General features: G+C 37.6%; 2 protein-coding genes across 7 annotated transcripts in view; both read right to left on the bottom strand.

Annotated features, from left to right (window-relative positions):
• The window catches only part of LOC107560181 (inositol polyphosphate 5-phosphatase OCRL-1-like), a 24,181-nt gene extending 6,385 nt beyond the window's left edge, over window positions 1-17,796 (bottom strand). The window contains exons 1-22 of one of the 5 annotated variants that reach the window (XM_016244295.1): window positions 17,257-17,796; window positions 16,633-16,712; window positions 11,639-11,730; window positions 11,310-11,348; window positions 10,746-10,859; window positions 9,344-9,475; window positions 8,989-9,199; window positions 8,753-8,917; window positions 8,579-8,680; window positions 8,234-8,348; window positions 7,971-8,087; window positions 7,560-7,741; window positions 7,316-7,427; window positions 6,916-7,025; window positions 6,680-6,815; window positions 6,496-6,606; window positions 5,545-5,710; window positions 4,751-4,986; window positions 4,162-4,185; window positions 2,790-2,906; window positions 2,624-2,708; window positions 2,086-2,213 (exon numbers count right to left, since the gene is read on the bottom strand). In XM_016244295.1, the coding sequence (XP_016099781.1) occupies window positions 2,086-2,213; window positions 2,624-2,708; window positions 2,790-2,906; window positions 4,162-4,185; window positions 4,751-4,986; window positions 5,545-5,710; window positions 6,496-6,606; window positions 6,680-6,815; window positions 6,916-7,025; window positions 7,316-7,427; window positions 7,560-7,741; window positions 7,971-8,087; window positions 8,234-8,348; window positions 8,579-8,680; window positions 8,753-8,917; window positions 8,989-9,199; window positions 9,344-9,475; window positions 10,746-10,859; window positions 11,310-11,348; window positions 11,639-11,730; window positions 16,633-16,712; window positions 17,257-17,298 (2,616 nt within the window). In that variant the 5' untranslated portion in view covers window positions 17,299-17,796. Of the gene's footprint in view, window positions 1-2,085; window positions 2,214-2,623; window positions 2,709-2,789; window positions 2,907-3,647; window positions 4,042-4,161; window positions 4,186-4,750; window positions 4,987-5,544; window positions 5,711-6,495; window positions 6,607-6,679; window positions 6,816-6,915; window positions 7,026-7,315; window positions 7,428-7,559; window positions 7,742-7,970; window positions 8,088-8,233; window positions 8,349-8,578; window positions 8,681-8,752; window positions 8,918-8,988; window positions 9,200-9,343; window positions 9,545-10,745; window positions 10,860-11,309; window positions 11,349-11,638; window positions 11,731-16,632; window positions 16,713-17,256 lie in introns of those variants that run through there. The other 4 variants (XM_016244302.1, XM_016244316.1, XM_016244324.1 and 1 more) reach the window with 4 other exon arrangements.
• A 202-nt stretch (window positions 17,797-17,998) lies between these two features.
• Window positions 17,999-23,313, bottom strand: LOC107561446 (protein eva-1 homolog C-like). Of its 2 annotated transcripts, XM_016245896.1 has the most exons (8): window positions 23,101-23,313; window positions 21,341-21,543; window positions 21,110-21,233; window positions 20,660-20,818; window positions 20,328-20,471; window positions 20,166-20,237; window positions 19,145-19,225; window positions 17,999-18,773 (listed from the first exon to the last, which is right to left on the bottom strand). In XM_016245896.1, exons 1-8 carry the CDS (start codon window positions 23,192-23,194, stop codon window positions 18,385-18,387), a joined length of 1,266 nt encoding a protein of 421 aa, XP_016101382.1. In that variant the 5' UTR covers window positions 23,195-23,313; the 3' UTR covers window positions 17,999-18,384. The 2 variants fall into 2 exon arrangements, with proteins under 2 accessions (XP_016101382.1, XP_016101389.1); XM_016245903.1 differs by lacking the exon at window positions 19,145-19,225 and having other exon boundaries at window positions 18,000-18,773.
• Window positions 23,314-26,524: the final 3,211 nt, after the last annotated feature.

The raw sequence follows: 26,524 nt of genomic DNA, 5'->3' as shown, positions 1-26,524 counted from the left end.
CCATACTGTGATGCCCTGTCCGGCCGGAGCGACACGACAAAAACATTAAAACCCATTATAAACGAGGCATTTGTTGCATCCAGTGGGGACATAATTACAGATTATAATGACTTATACTGTCTTTTTACACGTTGAATCGTGCCGCATAAACATAAAACCATGTCTGCATTTGTGATTGGAGAAATTACAAACAACAAGCGCTACTCCACACTGCTCAAAACTCGCGTTTGAATAGTCAGTGGCAAATTTTTTAAATATAAAAAAACTTAGTCTGTGAGTCAGAACAGCCGGCATTGTAGTCTACTCTACCAGGTTCAGGAAACAGTCCTCCATAAAATGCGCTGCACACATCTGAATATTTGGGTTGAACTGTTCTGGAACAGTGTTGTAAATACAACTTAACCACTGATTTCTTGTCGTGTCCTCTTTTGGAAGGCCAAAAAAAGTAGTTTCGCTTTCACAACGTCACACCCGGCGGGCTAGAGTGAGCGGAGGCGGGCGGGCTTGCGGCAAACACATGTGACGACCCCGGGCTGGACACCGCTCCATGGTGAAAGCCGATCCGGCTATCCACAGCACAAAGTTGATGTATTTCCTCAGCGACCAGCACGGATCAGCTCTAGGCATGACGAAGCGGATATGGTCCTCTTTTGGAAGGCCAAACAAAGTAGTTTTGCTTTCACAACGAAACACACAGCGCCTTCACGACATGGCGGCGGTGGGAACAACAATACTACAGTGAGAATAAAAGTTACGCCTTCTTTCTTTGCGTGAACATTTGGGCGGCGTTATGCAAATCTTCCCACATCGTGACGAAGACATGTGGGGGTGTGTTAGAACGAGCCATTTTAGGTAGGCGTGGTTGACTCTTAACTTTTATAAAGAATATCTCTTTGGATTTGAGACTTTAGTCTTTGCAAATTTACAGCTCTTCTTTATGCACCAAGAGCTTGTAAAACTCCAAAGAGAAAAGAAAAATTGAAAATCGCTTCATATGACCCCTTTAATCATTTGAACAGTCTTCTGTATAAAATATATGGCGAAAATATGGTTGGATGGTTGAGACTTGTGCGCTTTCTTACATCTATATATATATATATAAAAATATAAGAAATCTTAGGGTTAGTTAGATTTTTTGGTACGTTTTTCAAAGTATCATATGCTTACCAAGGTTGCATTTATTTGATCATAAATACAATAAAAACAGAAATATGGTGAAATATTATTCAAATTTAAAACGGTTTTCTATTTTATTATGCAAATTGAAATTTCAATAGAAAGTTCAAAAGATCAGCATTTATTTGAAATGTTGTCTTTACTGGTGACTTTTGATCAATTAAAAGCATAAATAGAAGGAGGAGGAGGAGAAGGAGAAGGAGGAGAAGAAGCAGAAGAAGCAGCAGAAGAAGCAGAAGCAGAAGCAGAAGCAGCAGCAGAAGCAGCAGAAGCAGAAGAAGAAGCAGAAGCAGAAGCAGAAGAAGAAGCAGAAGCAGAAGAAGAAGCAGAAGCAGAAGAAGAAGCAGAAGCAGAAGCAGAAGAAGCAGCAGAAGAAGCAGAAGCAGAAGCAGAAGAAGCAGAAGCAATATATAAACTTCCAAGGGGGAAAAATATATATATATAAGAAGAAGAAATATATAAACTTCCAAGGGGGAAAAATATATATAATAATAATAATATATATAATATATATATAAATTTGGGGTCAGTAAGATTTATATATTCGTGAGCTTATAAGAGTATAATAATTTTACACAGTTATATTAATAGTTTTACATAAATGCTATTTAAAGTTTTTTTTTTTTTGATTATCACAAATGAACAGCAACTGAACTGCATAGTTTAGACTTCATTGTTAATTCTGTATAAGTTACATCAATAGCTGAGAGAAAGTTTCTTTCATAAAAGCAAAATGGACAATAAAATACACCCAAAGTGAATCAGAATCAAATCACATTGAATGCAGAATCATATGGAGAGCTTGTGAGTAGGAACTGAAACAAGAACATACATAGATAGCACAAATAGCATATTAAATACATAGTCTTGACAGTCCCAGTCTAGTTACTGCCATGCATCCATGTTTACCTGCTTGCACAGGCGGCTGTCATGAGAGCATTCAAGACAGCGATGATAGAGTTCATAACACAGCACAGGCTCAGGAAGAGCCTCCAAGAAGATCAATAGTACTTCGGCAACTGAGTGATTAGAGCCAGCTAACCAACAGTCAAGGAGAACCATGGTGAACAGTGGGAATGCACATATTAGCATCAGGAAGAGAAAATACAGCAGTGAGAAAAAGGAAAAGACAGGGAGAGAAAAGAAAGTACACAGTGTCTCTAGGGATGTCTCGAGCACCATTAGAGTAGGACAGAGGAAACATTCTCAGTCTCTCAGCAGCACAGGGATGAATTGTGTGGGAGAGTCCAGCCAGTCAGACCAGTTTTAAAGGGAGCCACTCGGTTACATTCACTGACGTGACAGACATAAGCATTTGTATGCTAACTCTGAGAACCCTTTAAAAAGGTTTGTACAGACTACCAAATATCTAGAATCTATCTGCTGGGAAAAACTCATCCTTTCCATATATAAACCTATTTATATATCTTTTGGTGGGAAAGGATACGGATGGATTCAGGAATGCTGGTGTCCAAGCAGTCAATAATACTTTGTAGGTCATCTTGCAGGCCAGGGGTCTGGAAAAGGTCCTCCTGTGTATATAAAAAAAAACTCATTAGTAATTTGAGATGTTATGATTAATCATTGGTGCATTCATGCTTTATTTTGTTTACCTGCTGGCAGGCCTTGGTGTAGAGGTGATTAACAAGTAACCAGACCTCTTTGGGAATCTTCAGAGGTTTATCCTCTGTTCCAGCACTGTCCAACAAGAAATTAATCCGGCATTTCTCCTGTGAAATTGAAAAATTATCACTTTCTTACAAACTATATTTAATTCTGTATTAACTTTAAGAACAGAGACATAAGGTATTTTGTAGTACTTTCCACAAATACAGCACATTTCGGTGTCACATTTTTTTAAATGTGCTAGATCCTATTCATTTTGTTGAACTATTCTTTCTCAACTCTATTCTCAACTGTATCCAACATTTAAAATCATAAAACACTGACATTTAGTTGAAATTATATTTAATTAAGTGGAACTGCATGCCTTTCTGCCAAAATAACTAAAAACATTTCTTAAAATTGTTTCTTATGCGCATCAAAGCTACATTTATTTGATCAAATATAGTAAAAAAAGCAATAGTGTGAAATATTACAATTTAAAATAACTGTTCCCTATTTTAATATATTTTAAAAAGCAATTTATTCCTGTGATGGCAAAGCTGAATTTTCACATGATCCTTCAGAAATCATTGATTCTAATATGCTGATTTGCAGCTCAAGAAACATTATAGTTTATAATTAATGTTAAAAACTTTTATATAATGTCATACTGTAATATTAATGTAATTAATACAATGATAACTTTTTATTTGCACCCTTTTTGTGGAAAGTGCCTTTAAAAATACAGATGTTTGTTAAGATGGTTCTAGTACAACCTGGAGAATGACCACTTTGTTAAAAGTTTAAAGCATATAACAGCCATAACAAATTCATCCATGTGACATTTGAAAAAGGATGACAAATAACATTGCTCTCGCTCTCTCTCTCTCATACAGACGTAGAAATGTATTACGTGGAGAAAAGTGACAGCCCCAAGACCACTGAACAATATAAGGGGACTCATGCAATTAGTAGGAATGCAACTCATGCTGAGCCACAGAGGCAAAAACAACTCTGAAGAACAGTCGACTCCAAATTACAAACACTGATTTGTGAGGCGGGTTTCGCCATGCTGTGAGCTGCTGTCTCTCTCTACTAATCTAATATCGCTGGCTGGTGAGCAGTGGGCTGTAGGAGGAAAGGAGGGGCAGAATTCAAGCAGAGAGATTCAAGCCTCAGTGACTTTCATTAGCCTGAACCAGCAGTGGCTGCAGCAAGCTGACCTGTAGGAACGGGCAAGCACATCGAGACACTGTCACACTGGGACAAACATTTAAAAACAGGACAGTCACCCACAAACACACAGGTAAGTCACAATAATTGCAGTTGTCCTATTGCATAACCTAATACATCTTTTCTGTGGATAAAGAGGGACTTTACCTTTTCCATGCAGCTATCCTCTCCCTGAGAGTCATGCAGACCCAGAATGATTGGTCGGAAAGGAGTAGTCAGAGAAGAAAGGAGTAAAAGAAGGGACAGATGAGATAATAGAGAAACAAACAGTGAGAACACGGAGCCAGTATTGCAAAATCACAGATAAGCAGCTTTCGGCAATCAAAGGTGATCACTGAAAAGCACAGAGACAGAAAAAAACTAAAGATGACTACTCTCTAAATGAAAAACTAACCATATTTTGAGAATATAGCAGCAAATGGAAATGTTACGAACAGCACGGGTGGCTTGCATGATGACCTACTGGTCCTGAACAACCTGTATCCCATAAAAACATTTATTTCTACACATGACTTCCTCATTCTAGCCTCAAAGAAGAATCATGTCAAACCGGACATCTAAAATCTCTTATCTAAAATCTGGGGGCAAAATTCCTTGCCACTGTCTGTCATGACCTTCCACTGGCAAAGAAAGGAAGACGAAAGCTTTTGCAACGTCAGCCACTTATCCTTACTTAGCCATGAATCCTGTGACTATAATCCATCTAAATCAACTGAAGCTGCGGCCTGTGCCTCACCAGATCGATGAGTTTGGTGATGGGGATCTCACGGATGGGCTTCTTCATACGGCACAGGGTCTCTAAAGATGTGCCGAAACAGCTGGGCAGGTATTTTCCCGCAACAGTGATGAAGTAGTCTTTTCCCCGGTCCAGATGAAGCACCAGGATGTCCTCGATTTTATCCTCACCAGAGTTTAGCAGCGTCACAGAGTCTTTACTGACATACACCTCCAGAAAGATCTCCATTGCCTCATCTACAAGGAGTAGGAATAAATAGACAATTTGGAGGATGCGCATTCTGCACACGAATAAAACAATTGAAATGACACATCATATGCGTTTTTTCAACTGAAAACATGGCCAGCTGACATGACACTTTACTGTCTTTAAAGAAAAATGCAATGGATTTATTCTCTTGTTTTCATCATTTGGCAAAATGACCCATTCACAAAACTGTGTTTTAATTACAGATACACTGAAATAATTTTTAATCAAAACACCAAAACTGAAATTAGTATTCCGTTAGCTGTTTAGAGGTTTGGTGTTTACAGGTCATAAACTAGTAATAGTAAAATTTTTGGCAACAAGCCACCTCTTGATATTTCAGGTGAACAAATTTCACATATTTTCAGTAAAATTCTGTGGTCCTTCTGGACGTGGATGCAAATGAAGTATACTAACATTATCCAGCCATGAAAATTGAATAAAAATGAAAAACACAGTAAAGGATAAAAGGAAGTAGAGAAAGACATTATCAAACACTTTGTCAACTACAACATTCATTTTTATTTGATGCCATATGAGATACTCACTAGGGTCTAGTACCCCTTCGCTGGGCTCAGCACGTAGCCATGGCTTACAGTATTGAGAATCATTGAGTTTGGGAATGAAGGCGAAGGTGCAAGCAACCTGTCCGTCATTAGTGATGAGAAAACTCTGACGCTGGAACTGACGGAACTTCACATTCTCAAAAGTGAACTATGGGATAAAAAACAGGTGTAACATGAAAATTATGCTGTAAGCACATACAATACCATTCAAAATGTGTTTGGCAAAGCTGAATATTCAGCAGCCATTCTTCAGCATCACATGATCCTTTAGAAATTATGCTAATATGGTGCTCAAAAACATTTCTTATTATGATCGATGTTCAAAACAGTTGTGCTGCTTAATATTTATGTGGATGCCATGATATATTTTACATTTATGCATGCATTACAAAATATCCTCAGTGTGATGCAGATCAGTTTATTTTTACTGTCTTTTCTTCTTTCTTTTATTTTAAAGACAGACTGGTGCATGTAGTCTGAAAGCAATTATGGCACATGAGATCAGCCTATAACCCACTCGCAGTCCAGAGAAGTGCTAAGATTGTGCAAACCAACATTTCTTATTATGATCGATGTTCAAAACAGTTGTGCTGCTTAATATTTATGTGGATGCCATGATATATTTTACATTTATGCATGCATTACAAAATATCCTCAGTGTGATGCAGATCAGTTTATTTTTTACTGTCTTTTCTTCTTTCTTTTATTTTAAAGACAGACTGGTGCATGTAGTCTGAAAGCAATTATGGCACATGAGATCAGCCTATAACCCACTCGCAGTCCAGAGAAGTGCTAAGATTGTGCAAACATTATCAACCCTCCACTGATATAAATAGTGGGATCTCAGAAAGACTGGAGGCAGGCCAGTCGATCGATGCAGAGACAGTTTGTCAGAGGAGACACTCCCCTGTCTGGCTTTCTGTCATTACTCACCTCCCGTTGTGTTAGGGACAAAGAGGGCAGAAAGTCATTTTCCATCCTGTCCATGTCCCGCACAATCTCTTCGAACACCTTCTTGTAGCGCTGCTCAATCACCATCTTCACCTGTAGCACACATAAAATCAATGTGATGCTCTCAACTCCTTTATTGGAGCATGATGAAAGAAGTAAACCTCACCCCGATACTGAAGAGAGAGCTGACAGGTTTGTGGTCACTGGTCTTCAGCTCCATGTGACTGCGGTAGTGAAGCTGCTTCACGTTGCTCCCCCTCCAGAGGATACGGTCGCACCAGGCAGGGACTCGACACTTCCCACTGTGGACGACAAAAACCAAATCAAACCTGATTCTTTTAATTTTAAGATCATCAAACAAAGATGTATAAAGGAAGAGGTCCTAATCTCCAAGAACTTTACCTTGAGTCCCATCGGTCTGATTTAGCATCATATTTGTAAGTTGGGCAGAAATTAATCTCCCCTTCCATAAAGTCAGTGAAGGCACATTTAGTCTTTCTCTGGATGTTCAGCTGACAAAGTGGAACAGAAGATGCTATTAAGTGTGCTTTTAGAACAAAAATGGAAGTCCGTCTATATTTGGCTACCACTTAAAGAACTGCCATATACACACACACAGGAAAAAGAAAAGAGGAAGCAACAAATGATAACCTAAACCAGATAAATACAAGGGAGTGCATAGTAAAGGAAACCACTAATGAACACACGTTTGTGTTTAATTACAAATATGAATAACTAATATAATAATGAGTGAAACAATTCTAAAATATTATTATAAAGTAGCATCACTGCAAGGTCTCACCTGATCATACTCTTGAAGCCTCCGCAGCTCCTTCTCAGCAATAAGTCTTTTTACCTCCCCAGCATCAGGCAAACATAGCCTGTAGTTGAGATCTCCAAGCCAAATCACCACACTTAGAGGAGAAATCATAACACTGAACCATTTAAATATAGACCCAATATTAGCTTAAAATTCTGTTATCTAATCACAGGAATTCAGTTTCAAAAATGACTACATTGGATAACAAGATGTTGGTGACACTCACTCATGTTTGACTATTCTTAGAGGTGGATATTCCAGCAGGTGAAAACTCATGCGGGCACATATGTCTTTGTAGTCCTGGTTCCGCCGCTCATAATCATCCACATGAGCCGCCAAGTGAGAGTTTACGAAGCAGAAGCTAGTATTATGGAACACAAAGCGCACAGCCACTCCTCCTTTATTCCCCTACAGTAATGGAGCAATAAAAGTGAGTTAATATTATCAGGTCAGACACTGATCTACTGATCATTCGTTTTGTGGTCATTTTCTGTCATTTGTGTAATCAATACCACTCTGAGAGTACACCATATCTAATGCAAATATAACAAAAGATACACATTATATGCCAAGTGATAGGCTAGAAGTACTTCCTGTTTTGACAAACCACTTCCTATTGTTACAAATTCAAACGTACCATTTTATTCATGAGGCCAGTTCCCACAGACTCAGAAGCCACCTCTTGAATGTGATGTTTGTGCTCCTTGTTGACATACACCACTAACATCATTCCCACTAGGCGAATGATACGGATCTGAAGACAGGATGCAGAGCCTCATGAAAAGTTCATACAAAATTAAAGCGAGCACCACATACTTTCTTCAGCTGACCACAGGAAAGACTAGACTGTTCTTTGCATTTTAAATGTTGAATATCAAAAATCAGCTGTCGTTCGCTCACCCTTATGTATCTGGCTTTATGATGGAGGCTTCTCTCTACTGCATCAACCCATAACTGTTCTTTGGATGAGTCCATATAGAAAAAGGCCTCTGTGCTCAGGTCCAGCTCCTGAAATCTGCCAAATAACAGAACAAATCAATATGAACATAATCAATCAAATCTACAAATGGACAATTAATAATGTACAATTATCAATAAAGGGTGACATTTTTAAAGTCTGTCCCACTGGACTCACAAAATTGCAACTATAATGACTGTTTTCAAACAGGTTTCCCAAACACTGCCCCATTTGCATGCTCCGAATGTGTTTCCAGTGGAGCAGGGACCTCATGTTCTGCCACTCACCCCAGTGCGTAGACATCTGGAGGGTCTGGGTCACTGCACAGCCAGGGCTCAAGACTGCTGTCAGGAGACTGACCATTCACATTCCAAGTGCCAATGAAGAACCTGTTAAGCAGTGACTCAATCAAATGCCAGGAATCAAAACCAATGACACATTTTCAGGCATGTTGCATTTACCTAAAGTTCTTAATGTCCACGTATTCTTTCTCCTTCTTGTTGAGACGATACTTGAGCAGGCCTTCCCTTGACCCTGTGTGGCTGCTCATCATAGCCTGTCTCATGGTGTAGTTGGATGGGCTGTCAGACCAGGAACCGGAGCGGTCTACAGACTGAAGTCTGTAACTACAAACAGCAATAAGTTCAACACAGCTGAAAATCCACAGGCTTCTGCATTTAAGACCAGTAGCACTCACTCATTTCTGACTGATGTGGAGTTCTGTGCGGATGGTGGCCTTTCTTTAGTAGTTGGGCCTGCTGTGAGGTTACTCGATGGTGTATATGTGCCCTTCCGAGGGGGAAGAGGGGGCAGTGGTGGAGCAGGTGGCTCTCGTTGTGCAACTATACGATTTTGCTTGTTCTTCTTCTCTTCAAAGCCAAAATCTGTGGCCAGTGAGAGAACGGAGTCTATAAACAGAGAGGAACAGACCAGCAGGATTGTAAGTGACAAAGCATTGACTAGCAACTACTGTCTTTGATGTATCTGCTCATGCAACCCCATGTAGAAATAGTAATGTTCTTGTATTATTTGTGCCATTTTTTATAACATACCTGTTTTTGAGGGATTTACTAAAGTGCTATTGTTGATGTTATTTGAGGTGGATTTGGAGGTTCCTCTTTGAGGTGGGACTGGAACGGGTACAACAGGCTCCATCTTTCTGGGCTGTGAACTCTTCCTCTCAGCTAAAGGTGGACCATTTAACAGTGATGTTTCATGTAGTTACGGTGAATGGCAAATGGTTTTCAAAATGTCTTCAGCAGTGAAAAAATATTTAATATTGTCAATTTTAGTATAGGCAGCTCTACTTTCAAGAGTGGAAAGTAAAGCACAGGTCTGTTTCAATGAACAGTGGGCATAAATATGGATGCAAGACCAAAAATCTGTACATTCAAAACAGAAGGATAAAATCAACCTGTCAGAATAAACCACAACCAAAACAAAAACATGAAAAGCAGGTTTTCATGGTTTTCAGCTTTAAATGTTTCCCTGATCTGGACATGATATTTATTTTTTCAAATCTTCTTATAAAAACGAATATGAAAATCTTTGATTAGAATTCGGAATCATTTTTGTTTATACGTGCTGTTTTGAAGTTATCTTACCTTCAATGATTAATAATTTCAGAGTATTACCGACAGTGTCTTGTAAAGGCGGGAATACACCACACGACTTTTGTCCCAATGTGAAGCATGGACAATGCTAGTTGACGAAAGTCTAAGTCAGTCAGCAGATTTTGGGCAGTCAGAATTTCATGAACAAAACTCAGAAAACAAAGAAGATTATGTAATTCTGTTCAAAAATATCTTCTCCAGGAGAAGTTAACCTGATGCCTTAAAACAAAAAGATTTTATGCCACTAACCTGATAAAATCTAGCAAGGGCAATGTTTTTTTGTTGTTGCTGTGTTTGGAACGTCTTTAAAGTCTGGTAGTGTGTTATGCCCAGGTTTTCACTCTAACCATTTACAAAGTCGGCAAATGTATGATACCAAGTGTTTTAATATCTGTTTATTTTGAAGTTGTGTATTGTATTCCAGCCTTAAGTAGACTTCGGCACACTGTCACAAATGAAATACTGAGCTCATGAAATGTCAGTGGACAATGTCAAGAATTTAAGCCTCTAAGGTAAAAGTTTGAAGACAAACTTAACCTGAGCTGAATTAAAATCAGTGATTTAACAAATTAGAGAAATCATGTAGCAGGTGGCTTAACCTTTGACTTCATTGTGGTTGTAACAACATAAACTAAAGTAAACCAACACTAAAGAGTTATGTGTGTCTAAATTTCTGCCTGACACCAAGGTCAAATTCTTCCAGGAAGCATTCATTACCAACAAACCTATAAATCTAGGTGTTGGTTACTCTGGTAAATAAATGATTAGAGTAGTCAATAAATAAGAAATGTGGCTTGATGTTTGTGGCTGCATTCTGTGCAGGGAAAATGAGATGCATCACCGTGCTGTTTGGCCTTCGTCACATGCTGTAAGAAGGACTGAGTGTGAACATCATCCTGCAGCTCCAGGAGAAGCGCCGGCGTTTGCTCGCCTTGAAGACGAATCCGTACCGTCGCTGTTGAGGAACATTGTGTCACATTCTCACGTCCAAACATCGAGCTATGCCTTTTATTCATTAGCAAAAGCACTTATTTATTGAAGCAATATGCATTAAGAAACCTGCCCAAGTATACAAATCGCATGACAAATATAATGTACATAAGCTTCTACCATTTCATACAATTTATAGAAATAATATTAAATGGATAAAAAGAGTAGCAATAAACTGCTTAATCTGAATGCTGCTAAAATAAGCTGCTAACAGCCGGATAGATATGATTGAACTATAAATTATGCAACAATTATTTGAAATACACTTGATTTTTATTCTATGCTGATGTAATCATCCCAACACACTGCATACAATTGAATAAGACACTTGGCTATGATTCAATAAAATATAAAATAATTTAAAACAAGGAATCATAAAACAAACAATTGAAAAGAGGACTAATTAAAAACTTACTGTTAATCGAGATGTCAATGAGAAGCGCTTCTTCAGCCTCTAAAATAGGAAATTAAAGAAAGTCAAGGAAAGACTTTAAGAGGACTGTACCAGGAAATACATAACATAAAAAATAACCTGCCCTCTATGGTGACAAATGATTTTTTAATATTTGATCAGGAGAGGGAGATTTCATCATTCAAAACAGTGCTTATTATCTAAGCCTCACTGACAGAGACCAAAGGTGAGTTTGAACAGGGAGAAAAATATTATAGTGAGGAGAGAGCAAATGCATTTACACTGTTACACAAAGCCCTTCTGTAAAGTATAAATAGTCAATAGAAGCTTACCTCGAACTATCTGAAAATGGTTATTAATGGGGATAGAGAGCTGGGGCACTGGGCTTAATACAATTGCTTCAGGATTTGCCAGAATATCCAACCTAACAACAAGAGATTCATTCATGAAATGTCGTACAAGAATACATAACCTGTCTCACAAAGACTTACTTTATGAATTTATTTTATTCTATGATTTTAACAAAGTCGGTTTATATATTTAGATTTTTCGACAGAAACACGCGGTTTACAAATGAAAAAAACAAAACAAAACAGGGTGATAACACCACTTTTGCTCACTTTATACGTTTAGCATGCAGTACACTGTAGAGTATCATTTAACAGTTTAGGGTCACTTTAAAGAAGTGAATACTTTTATTCATCAAGGAGATTAATCAAAACAAAAGTGACATGGATAAGACATTATAATGCTACAAGATATTTATAATGCAACAAAAGATTTCCATTTCATATAAATGCTGTTCTTTTGAACTTTCTATTCATCAAAGAATTCTGGGGGGGGGAAAAATACATCCAGGTTTCAACAAAAATATTAAGCAGCACAACTGTTTTCAACATTAATAATAAGAACAAATGTTTCTTGAGCAGCAAATCATATTAGCATATTAGAATGATTTCTGAAGGATCATGCGACACCGAAGACTGGAGTAATGGCTGCAGAAAAGTCAGCTTTGTCATCAAAAGAATACATTTTAAAATATATTACAATAGAAAATTGTTCTTTTTAATTGTAAAAATATTTCACAAGGTTGCTGCTTTTACTGTATTTGTGATCAAATAAATGCAGCCTTGGTGTGCACAAGAGACATTGTCAAATCTTACTGACCTCAAACTTTTGAATGTTATTGCATCTCATATTTCCACTATGGTCCAGCATAATCTTATCTCATCAAAAATGTATCTTCAGAATGTAGAGGGTGGAGGGATAATTACTGACCCTAAGTTTTGAACGGTAGTGTATATTGCTATAAAGGTTTATATTTTGAATAAATGCTGTTCTTTTAAACTTTTTATTCATCAAAGAATCCTGAAAAAAATATAACAGGTTCCAAAAAATATGAAGCAGCAAAACTGTTTCCAATACTGATATTAAATCAGCATATTAGAATGATTTCTGAAGGATCATGCGACACCGAAGACTGGAGTAATGGCTGCAGAAAAGTCAGCTTTGTCATCAAAAGAATACATTTTAAAATATATTACAATAGAAAATTGTTCTTTTTAATTGTAAAAATATTTCACAAGGTTGCTGCTTTTACTGTATTTGTGATCAAATAAATGCAGCCTTGGTGTGCACAAGAGACATTGTCAAATCTTACTGACCTCAAACTTTTGAATGTTATTGCATCTCATATTTCCACTATGGTCCAGCATAATCTTATCTCATCAAAAATGTATCTTCAGAATGTAGAGGGTGGAGGGAAGCTTATGGAAATGCAGCGGGCTAAATGCATATTGGAGAGCTAATTGCAGACCATATTTCACTCTCTGACAATAACAGTGCCAACTCCAGGGCATCAGGTTCCTCTCAACATGGTCTTACCTCCATTTCACTCCATGGTAAATTCAATTACAGTGGATTATTGGAAAAACCTTCAGATTTCACTGCCTGAGTGTGCTATGCATGCGCATGCTAGCAAGACTAGAACCACTCTGTGCTGCCAGTGAGCCCCTCTCATTCACTCTCAGAAGACGATAATTGCTGTAATGGTCCAGCATAATCTTATCTCATCAAAAATGTATCTTCAGAATGTAGAGGGTGGAGGGAAGCTTATGGAAATGCAGCAGGCTAAATGCATATTGGAGAGCTAATTGCAGACCATATTTCACTCTCTGAAAATAACAGTGCCAACTCCAGGGCATCAGGTTCCTCTCAACATGGTCTTACCTCCATTTCACTCCATGGTAAATTAAATTACAGTGGATTATTGGAAAAACCTTCAGATTTCACTGCCTGAGTGTGCTATGCATGCGCATGCAAGCAAGACTAGAACCACTCTGTGCTGCCAGTGAGCCCCTCTCATTCACTCTCAGAAGACGATAATTGCTGTAATGGATGCTGTTGCCAGGAAACGCAGCACTCATGAACAAGGGAAATTTGGCCTAGACTTACTAAGAAATCTCACATTCAATCAATACAAATAATAGCATAGTGTAGCGATGATGGTTATAATCTGCTCATGCCAAATATATTTCCTAATTCTCTGAGGTTAAACTGTGGCACACGCTGCCACATTAACATTTCATTGACTAGACAGCTTAAAATGGTTATGCAGTTCAAGCACTGCCCATTCACCTCAAAGGTCTGTCCAGCTAAACGAAACATAATATACTTTTATTAGCTGGTTACACCTTCAGTGATCTATACAAAGATGCTCTAGTAATTCAGGTTAAGGGGACAGTTCACCCAAAAATTTAAATTCTGTCCTCATCTACTCACCCTCATGTTGTTGCAAACCCATAAGACTTTTGTTCATCTATAAAACACAAACTTGTAAGAAACCGGAGAGATTTCTGTCCCTCTACTAAAGGTCCATTCTACCATAATTTTGAAGGTTCAAAAAGTTCACAAATTGATCATAAAAGTAATCCATATGAATTGAGTGGTTTCATTCATGTCTTCTGAAGAGACACAATTGCTTTATAAGATTATAACAGATATAATTTTGGCATTATTAACATTTAAACACTGATCAAAGTACATAAATAGAGCTAATCAAATATGGTAAAGGAAAGCTTGAGTGTACTTGAACCAGTGAGGTTTGTTCTTGCGTGTCACGCAAGCATGTTTGAGTTTCCTCAATAACCAATGAAATTTGTTCTTGCAAGTCATTCAAGTACGCTTGAGCTGCCGTTGACTATTTTTTTGTGCTCTATGTATGCGCGATGATCAATGTTTATATATGAATAAATGCCAAAATTATTAGATTTTTAGGTAAACTATCACTTTAAATACTTAATTTGTTGTTCTAATTCAGTGGTTCCCAATCCTGATCCTGGAGAACCACAACATCTTATCTGACACACATGAGGTGTGTTTGATTAGGGAGACATCTACAATGTGCAGTGTTGGGGGTTCTCAAGAAACAGGATTTGGAACCACTGCTCTAACTGATTTCCCATAATCCAAGAGTTTTGTAAGGTATGAATGGTACCTACAGAAGTAATTAGTAATCCATATGAATTGAGTGGTTTCATTCATGTCTTCTGAAGAGACACAATTGCTTTATAAGATTATAACAGATATAATTTTGGCATTATTAACATTTAAACACTGATCAAAGTACATAAATAGAGCTAATCAAATATGGTAAAGGAAAGCTTGAGTGTACTTGAACCAGTGAGGTTTGTTCTTGCGTGTCACGCAAGCATGTTTGAGTTTCCTCAACCAATGAAATTTGTTCTTGCAAGTCATTCAAGTACGCTTGAGCTGCCGTTGACTGTATTTTTTTGTGCTCTATGTATGCGCGATGATCAATGTTTATATATGAATAAATGCCAAAATTATTAGATTTTTAGGTAAACCATCACTTTAAATACTTAATTTGTTGTTCTAATTCAGTGGTTCCCAATCCTGATCCTGGAGAACCACAACATCTTATCTGACACACATGAGGTGTGTTTGATTAGGGAGACATCTACAATGTGCAGTGTTGGGGGTTCTCAAGAAACAGGATTTGGAACCACTGCTCTAACTGATTTCCCATAATCCAAGAGTTTTGTAAGGTATGAATGGTACCTACAGAAGTAATTTGAATAAAAGGTTTCAATGCATAAGCTTACATCTAATGCCTAATGTGTCACAGTAAATGTACGCTTCCTCATGCACGTCTGAAATATCAACTGTGTACTTTGTTCTTATTGTTATGAGATCCTTTTCATTACACATGATTAAAAAAAAATAACATTTGTGACCTCTTTTACCCAGTCAGTTCTTGAGCTTTGAGTAAAGTGGCGTGTGTACAGTTTTAATGCAGTTAAAGAGTTTGTGTGCTCATGTGAGGCTTATTAGGCTCTAGGACACTGAGGTGGAATGCAGAATAATAGGCAGCATGCTGGCATCCACCAAACACACAACGAAAGCCACACTGCCTCATTACACAATCTTTCACAGAGTCTTCTGACATCTAGGCAATAGCAACCAGCAGTTAGGGCAATATGTAATTCACATTTCTTTCACATTCAAATTTCACATTTCTGGGGTTCAGAGAAGCAGAAGTTGTCACAGTTGGGTAAAGCAATAGTGAACGAGAGACTAAAACAAATATGATTTTTGCATTCCAAATTGCTCCAACAGCAAAAGAAAAAAATCCATAATGGTGTTTCCACAACATTGCAAAAGAGGAAAAAAATAGAAAGAGTTTGATTATGGCAGTCAGACTCAGACCAGAGGAAGATGTCAAATTTACAGCCATTGTATTAGTTTTTTTATATGCTAATATAACTCAAAATATGCTGTTATAAATGCACATTACATTTTTGTGGAAATTCTTCATCACACAGTCTGTGAAAGGGTCCATATTCACGATCTTTAAAAAGTTGCTGAAGTTTGAGGGATTATAAAGAATCACGTACATCAGATTGAAAGGAAAAGATAAATCTGGTAAGACATATCTTACGTAAAATGTAAAAAAAACTTTGGATGTAAAAACAAACAGCAGCTTGCTAAAAGCATTCTAAAGATAGAGATGCTCATTAGATAGCTAGCAATTAGATGGCATGTGTTGGTGGGTTTGGTTGCTAATCATGTCCAAAAGGCCAAAAACGACAACACAGCCATCAATGTAATAACACAGACAGGCAGTAGCAATGAACCACCTGACAGAATGAACAGTTCAGTCCAAACATTGATTGAACAGCTGCTCTGATGCTCATGTTTCTCAACTAATCCTGTTTTACACAAAATCATTGTTTAGTATAACAGCACAAACATGTGAATCAAGTGGAAAGAAAACTGAGATCAAACAAACAGAGAGTCTACTCACTTGAACTCTCCAGAACACTCTAACAGGGACAGGAGTCTTGGTTCTTTTTGTCCGTTTCTGAGCTCATGTCCTCTAACAGTCTGAAAAAAATCACTGTTAAGGATTCAATTGAATAGCTGGAGGCAGAAGAAAAGGAAAAGGGTGGAAAATGTGACGCCTCGTGGCTCTCCCATGCTCCCTCTCGTTCTCGTTCTCCCTCCCTCCCACAATCAAAGAACTTGTTGGACTTTATATAAGTCCAATAGGTAAGTGATAAAACATTAGTGGAAAATCCCTATCCTACTTCAAGATATTTAAAAATCATTAAAAGCGCCACTCTCATAACAAACAGCCACCGTTTCTGTAACATCTATGATGTTCAAGTTATTCCTAAGCAATATAAGAGTACGATAAAACAACGCTTACCATGAGACGCTCGTGTATAACGTATGTCAGACAGTAGAGAGAAAACAGCAACCCAAATGACAACATTTGAATGCGGTTCAGCCTCTTTAATACACTGACAAGACGAAAATAATTGTTATGTTTACCATTACAGCTAGGTTAACAAGGCACGGCAAAATGACACCGCTACTGCTCTTTACAAAATCAAAATGAACAACCGAGCTCCCAAACAAAGGATACGGCCAAACACTGGCTATCAGATATCCCGAGTGAAGACTCCATCGTGAATGTTGTTAAATGTGTTGAATTAAAGCCGTCAAGGCGACTAGCTAACAGGCTAAACTCAGCGCGAGTGTTTTCTCATGTCAGGCTCCACCCCTCTCCTCGCGTGGCCTTCCGGGCTGATTGAGAGACGGCTCGCTCGCTCAGGAATAATTTAGCCCGTGAAAACGGGTTTTGAATAAACACGGGTGGGGAAAAAAACAATCAATGTACACTCGCTCTTCTAAAAAGCAGTGACGTAAAAGAGCGGGCGTCAGCTTGTGAGCCGGTGCGGAGTCATTGAACTCCGGAGAAAACGACACCCATCTAATAGGCCTAATGTTACGTGTATGTCAAATTTGGGGTTAAACAGGGATCACGGTTGATGACAGTTGTGTTATCGCATTAATAGGTAAATTATATCTCGAGTGGTGTTCGGGTTTAATACGTTGGCAAAAATATGTTGCAAAACATAACCGGTCATGAGTTCCGAGGTCATCATCACCGCGCTGTCCCGGACGCAGCAACATCACTGGGCGTGTTATGCACTGCTCGGGGACGTCACGAATGCTCAACTTTTTCGCATATTGTGTGTAAACACAATATGAGTTACGGCATTCTTTAAATATTGACTTTGTAGAGTTTCCGTCAAACGCCCTGATATTAATCGGATATAAAGTTGTTGCTAAATCTCAAAATGGATATAGAGCTGATGCGCTCCTTTTGGTTGCATAATGTGTGTGTATTGCAAGTGTATTATTATTTCAGTTCCACCCAGAACAGATTACATGTTTTTATTCAAACCAAATTCCACCTGGATGGCTGTGTTTGATAAGCACACTATAATTTTATTTGTAATGTGCACTCCAAAGAAATCACATCACAGACTTCCATCCCCAGTAATTAAAAAAAAAGTTTGAATTATATATAAATATGAAAATGCATACATACAGTCTATAAGGAAAACATAAGCAGGTGGGTTTGATACCAATGTCACAATTCTCATCACTAATTCTCAAGTCTAATCTTGGACTTCATTCGTGTCAAATCGTATAAACGTATTTCTTTTAACAGGGAAGACAGTCAGATATGCAGAGAACATAAAGATTAAGCAGACGAGGTTTTGATTTTGTGCATGGCATAAGGGCTAGAGTTGATATGAGGCCAGATGTCTCCATTGGGCATCTCAGGTTTGTCTTCATCCTTCCTCTCCTCCATCACCACTGTCATTATCATCTCTGGGTTGAAGACGTCTGGTGTGCGGTAAGGGCGTGCGAGGTGGCGAAAAGAAGACCGAAAGGAGGCGTCATCTTCATCAAAATCATCTATTAGTCCTCCATGTGTTCTGTGGGAGGATTTGAGCTCATCTTCTAGCTCAGAGGCCAGGTCTTTCAGATCTCTAATCAGGGTGGACTTGAGACCGAACAAACACAGCACGAAGAACAGACCGGCACAGATACCAGAAACAAAGTATAAAGCCACTGTCTCCGGAAGACCTTGGGCAAATGGAAAAGAGAGGCCAGGATGAACAATACAATCAACAATATAGATGACAACAGGATAAATCCATTAGTAAGATACTACCACATTTAGTATATGAAGGCCATTGCTGACTGCTGATGTTAGCAAACTATGAAGAAAAATATGTATTCGTATATTCATTTGTTCTCTAAGGCTTTGGCATGTGTATATAGTTCATGTTAAGTGTTAAGTATTTACTGATTATTTACATGTAGCATATAACAAAACGTGTACATTTTAAAATTGAATAAATAGTTGATCATACAAAAGAAAGATGAATAATAGTAAGTAAAAATGGCATAAAATCATTTGAACATTCTGCGAACAGACCCCACATCTAACATACCCTGGATTTGGGAAAAGATTTCCAGAGAGTTGGTGAAAATGTTTTGTGGTCTGGACACACCGGGGCCAGTATACCACCCTCCTGTGAAGGGGAAGACGGGGTTGTATCCAGCAGTCAGCAAGACCATCAACCACGATGACTGGCAGTTATGTTATATAGCTGAGTCACGGGCAGTTGTGGTCAAAAGTTTACATACAGCTATAAAAATCCGCTAAATATGAATAATTTTAAAATATTAACAAGGATAATAGAAATGTATTTGAGTTTTTATTTAGTACTGCCCTGAATATCACATAACAGATGTTTACACCCCAATCAAAAGTTTTCAAATGCTTGATTTTTAATACACCCCCCATCTCTTAATGCATTGTGTTGCCTTCTTGAGCATCAGTGAATGTTTCACCTTTTGCAATAATTGTTTATGAGTCCCTCAGTTGCCCTCAGTGTGAATAGATGGATCTCACAATCATACAGTCACTGCTGGAAAGGGTGCAGAAGATGCTGGAAAATCGAAAATGTGCAGTACCTGGAGGATTTTTCTGAAGAACAGTGGGCAGCTTAACTGCTCAGAACAAACAATGGACTCATAAACAATGATCAAAAATACAGTCATGGATCATCCAGATAACAACACACAGTATTAAGAATCAAGAGTATGCAAACTTCTTCATAAATGTAGCTATTATTTTGTCTTGCGGACTATATGTAAACATCTGTTGAGTGAAATAGCTTATTCGGGGAAATACTAAATAAAAACAAATATATGAAAAAACCCCCCGCAATTTTTATGTTCCCTTTTATTTTGTCAAAACTATTAACATATTGCAGATTCTGCAAGGTGTATGTAAACGTTTGACCACAACTGTATAACTTTCCTGTCATTTTTTCATATGCAGTACTCACACATGTAATGAGTTGCAGTTATTACGTTGAAAATATCTTTTTAATACAAGCTAGTTTATTCAAATTAAAATTAGCTTAGTAATGAAGAGAGTTTGCACTATAAAATTCTTTGTCTTACCATGTGAATAGTCAGAGAGCAAGAAAGGATCTAGGTTTCCACGTCCAACATCTTCCAGTAGATACCGTGGTACTAAATAAACAACAAGGTAAATCTTTTTATGACTGCTTCAACATTAATGTAGAAAGTATTGGTAGTTTTCCTTAACCTATTGAAATATACCACAAGTGAAGGAAACTCGCAAGTGCTTCTTGGTCCCAGGGAAACAGGGGTCTCCAAATCCCTGAGCATCAGCCAGCACAGAGCAGTTTGTCCTGCCATGACACTTCCTTGACACTCTCCTCAAGGCTGACGGAGACAAGCACTCTAACAGGAAACAAGCATTTAAACATAATCTCATTAAATGAATGACTGTTTTTAAACATATCTGATGATCTCTGTTGTACTTTGTACAATGAAAACAAAAAAGGATTTGAACACATAATTTGGTGCCTCTGCTGTTGTAGCAAAACCTTCCCACTAGATGGGAGAAGTGTGTTATTTCAGTCTCAGACCTATGTCTGGTTTTGTTTTAGCCTCTTGATGGCACTCAAGGCTGTCATGCTCCAGGACCAGGTGGCCAAACGTGGCTGAATAGATGGCCAAAACCGTGTCATTCTTACAGGCCAGCTTCAGCCGCTCATTCTCACAAACCGTTCTCGAGCGATGATGCTCTGTGGAGATGGAAAACTCATTAGGTGTGTGAAAAACGCAAGATATTTTGAAAATATAGTCTGATTCAAGTGTTTACATGCTTATTTTGTGCCTACTGATCAGACCATTTCAGGTCTACACCATTACTTTCAATCAGATCGAAATTCATTTGGATCAAGCTCAAACGGATTGACTGAGGCCTTTTCAATCCTACTGCGCCATCAATTTGATTATTTGGGTGCATGTAATGTAGATATAGATGTCCTGTTCGGTTACAAAATATCGCTGAAGCACAAATAAAGGTGTCTCACCAGGCTTGCACTTGTAGGAGACAATGATGTATTTGCTGGTTTCAGGGCAGGGATCTTGACCAAACACAGGACTCACCACAGGAATCTGGCACTCCCGTCGGTCCTGGCACTCAGAGATCACTTTCTAGACATAAAAAACACACATTCTGACTGAAATTCATTCATTATTATGAGTTGTAGAGATTTTTTATCTCTAGAATTAAAGAATGAGTAAATGCAGATCAAAGATACCTGAATGGCTGTCGTTGATATACAGTCTGTGTTTTCCTCTGTTATGTTTGGGTTTGTTTGTGGGCATAGATATGGACTTGGAATACGGCGTCCATAAAATGCTGAGAGAACAGCCACAGATGTTCTGGTGGGGCATCTGATGGACAGCGTCTCTCCATCACACGCATGGGCAGTGTGGTTCTTAAGGATTCTGTGGAGGTAATCTAAAAGGAGAGTATCATTTGAGCATCACTGTTGCAGAGATAAAGGCCTATGTCACGGCTCAGCATACAAACAAGGCATTGTGAATGCTTTTAGAAAACAGCATTGTAGACCACAACTAATGTAGAGCCTGTTGTAGTGCAAATCCAGCAGAATGACAATGGGCAAGCCAACTCCCTCCCTCACTAATCTAATCTTGTCAGGTGTGGCTGACATTAAAACTCAGTTTCTACCACAACTGCTGTTTTAATCTTACAAATACAGTAATACAATCATTGAGATTTCCAGCTGGGTTGGAACCCAGGAGGAGAAAATTGCAAAAATAAAAAGAATAAAAGAAAAGAAAAGAAAAGAACAGAGAAAAAAAGAAAAGAAAATGAAAACATAAATGAACATTCTTAATTATTTTGCATTTTGGTGGGTCTATATAATGTTTTATAAAAAAGAAATTAAGAATAGATTTCAGTGATTTTGAAGGAGAAAATGGCAAATAACAAAATGAATGCAAATTATTAATAATGCAAATTTGTTATTACAAATTATTAATAAGAAATTTCAGTGATTTGGGAGGGGAAAATGGTAAATAAAATTAAATAAATAAATAATAATAATAATAAAACAAAAATATTGGTAAGCCTGTGCATTTATTTGTATTATTAATACATTATGCATCATTTTATTAATACTTTTGGGGGGGGGATTAGACTAAAAAGATCTATAGTCAATCACAAAATAATTGTATCAATAGTTAAAAAAAATGGTTTAAATCTAAATTAAGCTGCTATTTCCTTTAAAAATGGTATTAGGAATTCTTCATCTTTCAAATCCCAAAAACTTTGTCAGAAAATTGCACTGAAAGAGAGGCAGGGGTCAAAGACAGCCATGTAGTCAGAGGAAATGACCCCAACAGGATTTGAAAGAGGTCTTCCTGTTCACTGTACGGCAGACTTGGGATTTAAATCTTGGAGAACATACTGCAGAGCATTTCCTTCCCTAGAAGCAGTTTTCTCTTTCTTATCCTCCACTTTTCCACGCAGCTCAGGTTTCTAGACTGTTATGTTTTAAACAAGCATGGCTCCGTTCCTTCACCGGACCATATCCATGAGTATTCAAAGAGACGGAACTGGATCAATGGCAATTGTAATGGTTGGCCTGTACCTCTCTCTCTCTCTCTCTCTCTCTCTCGGGTTAGGCCATTCTGCATCTGTAGAGCCCTCTGTTATGCAGTGCCAGGCACAGACACACTCACAAATAAACACAATGAGCTATTCTTGGCTTATTATTACTTGAAGCCACTACAGAACAGCAGAATTAAGAAGCTAACATTTGTCAGGGACACTTAAATGCTGACTTTTATGGTACTATAACACATAAACACGGGATGGGACAGTTCTGTGACTCTAACACCCGTCTCTTTTAAGCTGATACACTACAGATTGTTGGCAAAGATTGTTTGAAAGACAAAATACAAAATGTTTTCTTTCCTTTGGGAAGTTTGCTCCAAGACAGCATGCTGCATTTCCTCTATCACAGCCACAAAATCAGAGAAAAACACTCACCAGAGAAATCTGGAGCTGACGAGGTTTGCCGTGTGTTGACAGCTAGGGCGACGGAGAGGAAACACCAGGACCAACAAGAGCTCCATGGAGACATAGTGCACAACGCACATTACGAAGCGCTGTGATTTTTAACTAGGAGAAGTTGTTTGGCTGTTTACAGCCCTCTGACTTCTGACCAGGAGAAAGGGGTCAATGGTGGCATTGTGTTGAGTGGAGAACAAGAGCTCTTTCAACAGCATTGACACTGACATACATTTGTGTCATTGCACTAATTAGACGGTTTTCGTGCTTGTTTTCCATTTATTTATCAAAAGGGGTTTTTGAGGTGACAAAGTTCACATGTCTGTTTTTAATAAGCAGCAACCCTGATGATAATAAATTTAGTTTCCAGTCAAAAGTACAGCACAGTATTTGATCAGTCTGAATCAGAATTTTAGTCTTAATTATAAGTAAACAAATATCTGTTATAAGTTAAATTAAGCTGAAAAGAACATTAGTGTAAGATATTAAGACTTGTTTTCATAAATAGCTTTCATATAAATAGATTTCAAATGTTTTACTATATCTTAAATTGTATTTATTTTGAATATAATACGTTTATATTATACATAATACAAATAATACTTTTTGAAATATAATTTAATTGAATATAAATGTTTGACTTTTCATTTTCTTGTTTTAAGCATTTATCACATAAAATTATATACTTAAAACAAAACACATTTGCTGGTGGGGTAAGAAAAATAAACCTATACCGTATAACATGTTTTTTTTTTTTTAAAGAAATTAATATTTTTCAGCAAGGATGCATTCAGTTGATCAAAAGTGACCCAAACTTTTGAAGGGCAGTGTACATAAAATAGATATTCTCATGATTTTACACACTTTTGTTTTTGAGTGGATCTTGTTTTAAGGAGATTTATTTATTTATTTTTCATTTTTGTTTGCATTTTTATCATGCTTTTCTCTCCATTTTCAGATTTCTCTCCAAGAAAAAAGCTCAAAACAAGAAATGATCTTTGCTGAGCTTGACTATTTTGTTTCCTTTGCAGTGGGCCCTCATGATCAACATTTGGGGTCCTGTTTCAGGAGATAAAGCAAGGATTTTCCAAGCTGTGTGTTCGCAGCTGCTGGATGTCCTGTAGATAGCCTATCATCTCAGGGTATAAGTGCTTCCTCTCTCAGCCTGGAGAAGAGAGGTCAGTGGTTAGTGAGTGCATCACATTTCTGTACTCCAGAAACACTAGAAAAAACAACTCTGTTGCCATAGCAACGAAATACATCTAGATGAAAATATGAGTCTTGTGTCAGTCTGCTTTCTCTATAAGGACAGTGCGTTATCTAAACATGTGCTGCCTATTAAGCAGAAGACAGAAGACACGTAAGACTATCTATAAAGTGCATCTTAGCTTTCTCAGCAATCAGTCAATACAAACACCCTCCCCAGTCAAAAAGAAAAAAGAAAGTTCCACCCCCACATATGAGATCGGTCTAGTGCCTGATAGGAATGTTTGTGAATTAAATGCTGTACAATAAGGTGCTGACCTTTGACATGTTTGCTTAGTGATTGCAATGATGACTTCAGATTAGAGGCTTAGTCTTGCATCCTTACAGCTCATCATCTCCATGGTGATTTCTTGTTTGGTGATATATTCTTTGCGGTGGAGCAGTATAACGGGAATGAGAAGCTAGCATGGACTAAACAGCTATCAGCTCAGATCTGTTACTCACAGTATCCTGTTGGCTCCAGGAGGAGGGAGTACATGGGTAAACATTTCCTGTGCTGGCCGAAGTGAAACTCACTTAATTTCCAGGATTTGTTAAGAGTTTCCATGTCAGGCTCTTGTTTTGTATACAGTACAGTATGATCAAGAGCCTTTTTATACTTAAAGGGACTCCCCCCCCCCCCCCCCTTCTCAAGTCACTGAAAACATTACTTCTGTGTAACACAAAAGAGGATATTTAGCCAAATGACAGAGCTGCTCTCTTCCAAACAATGAACTTTTTTAAAGAACCATTGTCTGACAAGCTTCATCATTAAAATAATCCTTACTTATACACTGTATTGTTTATTCAACTTATTTCACCTTATTTAATCTTATTTAACACGGAAGTAAGCCATTTTTTAATGTGCGAGAATTATGATTCATTAGTCGCTAATAACTAATAACTAGGCAAATATCTAGAAGAATAACTAAGTGCAGTAAAACTATTTGTGCTACAAACAAATGTGTTTATTATGAAAATACATCAAAATAGTATGATAAGAAATACAAGTTAGCAATGTAAAGAAGTATAACAAGCTGTTTTGTACAGCTAAAAATAACTGAAAGCGGATGATATCAGAAACCTCACACATTCAATGTTACAACTGTCTTACACTTACTATATTACAAAAATATTGCTTTAAATTTCTAACTTGACAGACGTGGCCATTCACTTTCACTATATGGAACAGAACAGCTTGGACATTCTACTAAATATGACATAGGTTTCAAAAACACATGAGCGTGATTTAATAATTAATTTTCATGTTTTGTCAACAACCACTTTTAAAAGTCTTTGGGAGGAAAGAGCAAAGTGTCTCCTTGCTTTCAATATGTTTTTTTTTCATATAGTAGTGAGGTGTCTGCTTTTATGGTAATACTGTTTCAAGCTATTGTGATTTCCCCAAAATGATGCAATAAATACCCTTAAAACAACATCTGTGTGCTGAATGAGGAAATGAAACTCTTGCCCATTAGTGTTTATTTAAGAGGATGAAATATGGAACCGTTTTTTTTTTAAGAATGACATTGTCACTATAAATTCTGTTTTATATAGCATTGTTGTACAGAATGAATTTTATTGTCTAAGTTGGTCTAAGAGATTAACTTTATGATGTAAGTTATTCTAAGAGTGTTTCCATGTAATATGTGCAGTTATGAAGGGAAGCCATGAGATGACAGAATTGTTTCCCTGACGCAAACCGCATCTGTGACTCAAGAGGACTGCACAGGGAATGAGGGGATGTACCTATTTGTTTAAAAAGAACCAATCCCTTGAGAATGATCACATACCCAAATCCTCATTTGTCCATTAACACACAACTGTGTGTGTATCTTAGCAATAAACGTCTGATGTTTTATATAAACTATACACATACTATAGACTAACCCTACCACATACCCTACCCTACTACTACCAGAAAAGTGCATTTATATGTGTGTGTGTGTGTGTATATATATATATATATATATATACAAATGCACTTTTCTGAGATAGCACTATGACATTTCTCCTGAGTGTAAATGCATGCTGGAAAAAATTAAAAGCTATTTTTGAGCTCTCTGTCACATTCTGGTAGCAGAGTTATATAGTTGGGGTCACGCCCATCCTCTCTAGCCTCCCTCCCTCCTGACTTTTAAAGTCTGTTGCCTGAGGG

This window comes from Sinocyclocheilus grahami, unplaced genomic scaffold (assembly GCF_001515645.1).
Source record: "Sinocyclocheilus grahami isolate Dianchi unplaced genomic scaffold, SAMN03320097.WGS_v1.1 scaffold23.1, whole genome shotgun sequence".
Taxonomy (NCBI): Eukaryota; Metazoa; Chordata; class Actinopteri; order Cypriniformes; family Cyprinidae; genus Sinocyclocheilus; species Sinocyclocheilus grahami.
The sequence above is the reverse complement of the archived record's forward strand: the minus strand, read 5'-3'. Positions and strand labels throughout refer to the sequence as shown.

Excerpts from the sequence above, each read along its gene's own strand:
- LOC107561446 (XM_016245896.1), bottom strand. The coding sequence starts at position 23,194 with ATGTCTCCATGGAGCTCTTGTTGGTCCTGGTGTTTCCTCTCCGTCGCC. Across the intron at positions 21,544-23,100 it reads GTCAGCTCCAGATTTCTCTG|ATTACCTCCACAGAATCCTT; the intron begins GTGAGTGTTTTT and ends CTCTCCTTTTAG. Across the intron at positions 20,238-20,327 it reads GCGAGTTTCCTTCACTTGTG|TACCACGGTATCTACTGGAA; the intron begins GTATATTTCAAT and ends TTGTTTATTTAG.